General features: G+C 45.1%; 1 protein-coding gene across 1 annotated transcript in view; it reads left to right on the forward strand.

Annotated features, from left to right (window-relative positions):
* Positions 1-6,769, forward strand: part of LOC106562414 (solute carrier family 12 member 4-like) — a 49,550-nt gene that overhangs the window by 41,326 nt on the left and 1,455 nt on the right. The window contains exons 15-23 of the mRNA XM_014127285.3: positions 1,174-1,293; positions 1,415-1,519; positions 1,714-1,882; positions 2,132-2,327; positions 2,459-2,628; positions 2,930-3,061; positions 3,536-3,643; positions 5,109-5,296; positions 6,309-6,442. Coding sequence (XP_013982760.1) covers positions 1,174-1,293; positions 1,415-1,519; positions 1,714-1,882; positions 2,132-2,327; positions 2,459-2,628; positions 2,930-3,061; positions 3,536-3,643; positions 5,109-5,296; positions 6,309-6,442 — 1,322 coding nt within the window. The remainder of the gene's footprint in view (positions 1-1,173; positions 1,294-1,414; positions 1,520-1,713; positions 1,883-2,131; positions 2,328-2,458; positions 2,629-2,929; positions 3,062-3,535; positions 3,644-5,108; positions 5,297-6,308; positions 6,443-6,769) is intronic.

Here is a 6,769-nt window from a genome sequence, read left to right on the forward strand (position 1 = left end):
ACACCGAATTCAGATCTACTATCAGTGTAAATGTTAACAGAGCATTCCTTTCCCAAAATATAAGCTCTAGTCAAGCCAAATAGTTCTGCTGCCTGGGCAGATACGTGTCATGGGAGTCGCGCACTTTCCACAGTTTCCAAAACTGTCACAACAGCATAACCAACTAATTGATTCCATTTTTCATTTCTCTGGGCAGACCCATCTACAAAAAACTAAAAGTCTGGATTGTCTAATGGGGTGTCTCTCAAGTCCAACCTAGGGCTACAGTCAGCTTCAATAGCTAAATCACAGTCATGGTCTTCACTGGTATCTGCTGCAGGGAGAAGAGTTGAAGGGTTAAGAATGTTCTGATAGTCTAGCAGTCTCGCAGGCATCAAATGAGCCGTTTTTGCCTGTTTAATAATTGCCTCCACCACATGGGGCACATGTACGGTTAGAGGAGACATTGCCACAATATCAGAACATCTCACCAGTCTAGACCACAGCTTCACTCGCCTCCATCTTTCTCCCATAAATACAATCCTGCAGCGGTTTAACTTATTAATTGCCTCTAATCTATCTTTGGAGAGGGTGCGACCCTCAGAAGTAATGTCATGACCCAAATATTTAACCGGCATAATTGAATCTTACTGGGGGAAACTTTATGACCATTTTCTGCCCAAAAAAATCGACAATTCCTGAGTGTCCTCGTGACATATCTCCTCAGATTGTGAGCAAACCAACAAATGGTCAACATACTGAACCAAAACACTCCCTCCAGGATCAACAAAAGAAGAGAAGAGAAAAGAAAGAAAGCATGAGCTAAATCAATTACTAAAAAACAAACTACCTGGAGGCACCTGGGATAAAATGGTAACAGTGTTAGGCACCAGGGGTGCTCTAGCATGTACAGCATCGTTTACTATTCTGTCTGGCATAAAACGATATTCACCAGATGGTTTCCTAACAGGTAAAATTGGTGTGTTACAGGGCGAATTCGGGCAGAGAACCAGAGTGCCTCTTTCAACTAATGCACTATGGGAATGATACCCTTTTTGGCTTCTTTGCTAAGAGGGTACTGAGCTTTGTAAGGTCTGTGGGTGCTTTTTGGAACGACCACAACTGGTGCAGCTCCTTTCATGCGTCCAATAGTATAGTATAAAGAGTACTACTGTATATCTGTTTCCCCCACAGGGCTCTGTCTTTTCTGGGTATGAGTATGTGTCTGGCTCTGATGTTCATCTCCTCCTGGTATTATGCCATCGTGGCCATGTGCATCGCTGGCATGATCTACAAGTACATTGAGTACCAGGGGTATGTCTGGACTCTTACCCGTCTCATATCATAATTGTATATCATTGGGTCACTGTATGAGTTAGCTATTTAGGCCAGAGTATATATTCTGATGCTGTCACTCTCTCTGTCTCTCTCTCAGAGCGGAGAAGGAGTGGGGAGATGGGATACGAGGTTTGTCCCTCAGTGCTGCGCGCTACTCTCTGCTACGGCTGGAGCATGGACCACCTCACACTAAAAACTGGAGGTAAATATCCTTCCTCGTCCATAGTCTTAGATATCCGGTATCTCCAACTTCAGATATGCATAACTACCTCTTCCTCTTCATACATTCTGTACTTTCTCTCACTCTACAGTTTTTACTGTTGTTTTTTAGTTGTTTTTTAGTACTTCCAGGTAGATTCTCATGTTCTTTGTCACTCTTGCCCCTCTACTCTCCAGGCCCCAGGTCCTGGTGCTGTTGAAGCTGGATGAGGACCTCCATGTGAAGTATCCCCGTCTGTTGACCTTTGTCTCCCAGCTGAAGGCAGGGAAGGGCCTGACCATAGTGGGCTCTGTCATCCAGGGACAGTTCCTGGACAGCTACGGAGAAACACAGGCCTCTGAACAGGTAGGGATAGAGCTGTAACTTATTTCTCCGATAGCCTACAAGGAAAATACATTTTGCCGTACTGTAGCTATATTGAATCAGTTCAGGATTGTTTGAAGGCTGTTACCTTCCTCACTAGGTTATACATTCCACTTTATAAAGCTATAAGAAAGAGATCGAATTTCTGTTGTCTCCTCTGCGCCAATAAGAATAAGTGAGTTTATTACCAGCTTTATGATTACCTGTATTGTCTGCTCTCAACCTCGTCAGGCCGTAAAGAACATGATGGAGATCGAGCGGGTGAAGGGATTCTGCCAGGTGGTTGTGGCGTCCAAGGTGAGGGAGGGCATTGCCCACCTGATCCAGTCATGTGGCCTGGGGGGCATGAAGCACAACACAGTGGTGATGGGATGGCCCTACGGATGGAGGCAAAGTGAAGACCCCCGCGCATGGAAGACATTCATTAGTAAGACTCTGATTTACTGTAAACTAGCCTGGTCCTACACATGGATCTGACCCGTTCCCATAATAACATTCCAAACCATAACCTCATCCCAGTTTCTCCATGAGAACATTGGCCATCTCTATGTTTCACAGACACAGTCCGCTGTACCACAGCAGCCCACCTGGCTCTGATGGTGCCCAAGAACGTTTCCTTCTTCCCCAGCAACCACGAACGCTTCACAGACGGCACCATCGATGTGTGGTGGATCGTCCATGACGGAGGAATGCTCATGCTGCTACCTTTCCTGCTCAAACAGCACAAGGTAAAGTCCAGCGCACATCAATGCAGAAACTCTGGGAGCATTTGCTGTTGGCCACCATGACTTGAGAGAGACTAAAGAAGAATGGATTTGTTGGTCAGAAAAGGATTTACATTTACATTTTAGCAGACGCTCTTATCCAGAGTGACTTACAGGAGCAATTAGGTTTAAGTGCCTTGCTCAAGGGCACATCGGTAGATTTTCACCTAGTCGGCTCAGGGATTCGAACCAGAGACCTTTCAGTTACTGGCCCAATGCTCTTAACTGCTAGACTACTCCATTCTTACCATGGTGTGTGTTTCAGGTTTGGAGGAAGTGTAAGATGCGTATCTTCACTGTGGCCCAGATGGATGACAACAGTATTCAGATGAAGAAGGACCTGGCTACGTTCCTGTACCAGCTGAGAATAGAGGCAGAGGTGGAGGTGGTGGAAATGGTGTGAGATGTTCCTCCTTAAAGCTAATTATGTAATGATGGTGGAGACGGTGAGAGATGAACCTCCTTAAATCTAATTATGTAATGATGGTGGAGACGGTGTGAGATGTTCCTCCTTAAATCTAATTTATATAATGATGGTGGAGATGGTGAGAGATGAACCTCCTTAAATCTAATTATGTAATGATGGTGGAGACGGTGAGAGATGAACCTCCTTAAATCTAATTATGTAATGATGGTGGAGATGGTGAGAGATGTTTCTCCTTAAATCTAATTATGTAATGATGGTGGAGATGGTCAGAGATGAACCTCCTTAAATCTAATCATGTCATTATGGTGGAGATGGGGAGAGAAGTCCCTCATACCAGAAGTCAAACATGCAATCCAACTAAGAGTTTCAATTTTTAAATCACTTCTCTCCCCTTCGTGTATTCAAAGGTCAGGTATTTACATACTACCATGTTAATAATTTCAGCATGACAGCGACATCTCGGCCTACACGTATGAAAGGACTCTGATGATGGAGCAGAGGTCTCAGATGCTCAGACAGATGAGGCTGTCCAGCGCAGAGAGAGAAAGAGAGGTACATATTACACATCAACAAACATCCACAGAATTACACCTGTCAGACCAAACATACATAACAATAGTTGTGGACCACAGAGAAGGACATATTGAGTTGGCTTCCTAGACCCAGATGTCTTCTGTATTTAAGCATGCTCAGTTGGAGAATCTCCATTGAAAGTGTGATTTATCTCAGTAGTAGGTTTAATCTGGGGCTGGGAACCAATACACTACATGACCAAAAGTATGTGGACACCTGCTCGTCGAACATCTCATTGCAAAATCATGGGCATTAATATGGAGTTGGTCCCCCCTTTGCTGCTGTAACAGTCTCCACTCTTCTGGCAAGGCTTTCCACTAGATGATGGCACATTGCTGCGGGGACTTCCATTCAGCCACGAGCATTAGTTAGGTTGGGCACTGATGTTGGGCGATTAGGCCTGATGTTGGGCGAGTCGGCGTTCCAATTCATCCCAAAGGTGTTCGATGGGGTTGAGGTCAGGGCTCTATACAGGCCAGTCAAGTTCTTCCACACCGATCTCAACAAACCATTTCTGTAAGGACCTTGCTTTGTCATGCTGAAACAGGAAAGGGCCTTCCCCAAACTGTTGCCATAAAGTTGGAAGCACAGAATCATCTAGAATGTCATTGTATGCTGTAGCATTAATATTTCCCTTCACTGGAACTAAGGGGCCCAGCCCAAACCATGAAAAACAACCCCAGACCATTATTCCTCCTCCACCAAACTTTACAGTTGGGGCAGGTAGCATTCTCATTGGCATCCGCCAAACCCAGATTAGTCCGTTGGACTGCCCGATGGTGAAGCGTGATTCATCACTCCAGAGAACGCATTTCCACTGCTCCAGAGTCCAATGGCGGTGAGCTTTACACCACTCCAGCCGATGCTCGACATTGCGCATGGTGATCTTAGGCTTGTGTGCTGCTGCTCGGCCATGGAAACCCATTTCACGAAGCTCCCGACAAACAGTTATTGTGCTGACGTTGCTTCCAGAAGCAGTTTGGAACTCGGTAGTGAGAGTTGCAACCGAGGACGGCGGTCCCATTCTGTGAGCTTGTGTGACCTACCACTTCGCGGCTGAGTCGTTGTTTCTCCTAGATGTTTCCACTTCACAATAACACCACTTACAGTTGACCGGGGCAGCTCTAGCAGGGTGGATTGACTTGTTGGAAAGGTGGCATCCTATGACGGTGCCACATTGAAAGTAACTGAGCTGTTCAGTAAGGTCATTCTACTGTCAATGTTTGTCTATGGAGATTGCATGGCTGTGTGCTCGATTACACAACTGTCCACAACGGGTGTGGCTGAAATAGCCAAATCCACTAATTTGAAGGGGTGTCCACATACTTTTGTATATTTAGAGTATCTACACTAGCATTAAATGAAGCAATGTATGGCCATGCATTTCAAGTCACTCTAGTATGGACATGAGGACATTGTATCCCCTTCACTCTGCCCCCTATAGGCCCAGCTGGTAAAGGACAGACACTCTCTGATCCGTATGGGCAGCCTGTACTCAGACGAGGAGGAGGAGGTGGTGGAGCCTGTAGCTGAAAAGATCCAGATGACCTGGACCAAGGAGAAGTACGAGGCAGAGAGGAGGAACAGGAACAACGCACCAGAGAACTTCAGAGAACTCATGAGCCTCAAACCGTGAGTCACTTGTTGTTGGTCTATTGGAAGGCCAGGAGTTTTTCTTGAGACACATGATCTGACTGGGAAAACCGCCAGGCCTTTCACGTGGTTAGGAAAATCTCCATTCGGCCCCATCTGAGGTATTCCACTCTCGCTAGTCTTCCTTCTTCACTCTCTCCTCCTCATCTCCTCTTGCAGACAGAGAATGCTTCATCCTTTGAGTGATGTGTTATTCTGAACACTCTGTCTGTAAATTCCTTTTAATGATATGTTATTCTGATCACTCGGAGTCTGTAAATTCCTGTGAGTAATATGTTAATCTGATCACTCTGTCTGTAAATTCCTTTTAGTGATATGTTAATCTGATCACTCTGTCTGTAAATTCCTTTTAGTGATATGTTATTCTGATCACTTGGAGTCTGTAAATTCCATGCAATGGATTGGATGGCGGGGTGGGGTGTGCTTTGGTATGTGGACTGCACTTGATGTCTTTCTGCTTTATGACTGAGTTGGTTCATACTGTCCACTGTTGGATATCTGAACATTATTCCACGGCATTGTTAAAGGGATAGTTCCCCCAAATTACAAAATTACATATTGGATTTCTTACCCTGTAAGCAGTCTATGTACAAGGTATGACAGCAATCCATGCTTTGGTATAGTTTCCTTGGCACCGTTTCCACATACTAACGTTTTAGCATTTGTGGCACAAATCCCATTAAAATCATGGGACCAATATTCACATTTTTTGCGCATCATGTTCAAAACTTCTATAAGGTACTTTTTTGAGGTTCAAAATCAATTGTAGATACTTTCGGAAGATTTGGACACGATTAGTGAAAAATTATAATATCGGTCCCATGACGTGAGCATGTGGAAACAGAGCCAGGGAAACTGGATTGCTGTCATACGTTGTCCATGGACTGCATACGGGGTAAGGAAACCAATGTGTAATTTGGGTGAACGATCCCTTTAAATCATTGAATGTTCTGGATTGCATTTGTAACATCTGTATGTGGTTGTGTCCCAGGGACCAGTCCAATGTGCGGCGGATGCACACGGCAGTGAAGCTGAACGAGGTGATCGTCAACAAGTCCCATGATGCTCGTCTGGTGCTGCTCAACATGCCGGGGCCGCCACGCAACACAGACGGAGACGAGAACTGTATCCTTCACTAACAGCCGCTCTCATTGTACTGGACAACACTGGTCCTAGAGGTCTGTGTGGTACAATATTTCATTTTTTAGGACAATGTTTTAGGGCTCATTATGGGGTTAGGGAGTGTAATTTGGGGAGTGTAATTTGGGGTTGAGTGTACCATGAGTTGTGTAAAAGGTGAAAGAATGAGTAGGAGTAGATGGCCAGCCAGCATACACGAAAGATTTGGCAATGTGACCCGAGATGAAAGACTACTGGCTTTTAAACTGAACATCAAATCTGTTGCGTACACATATTTGCAGATGTAATCGCAGGTCCAGTGATGCAGAGTTG

The sequence above is a fragment of the Salmo salar genome, chromosome 11, assembly GCF_965601325.2.
Source record: "Salmo salar chromosome 11, fSalSal1, whole genome shotgun sequence".
NCBI lineage: Eukaryota > Metazoa > Chordata > Actinopteri > Salmoniformes > Salmonidae > Salmo > Salmo salar.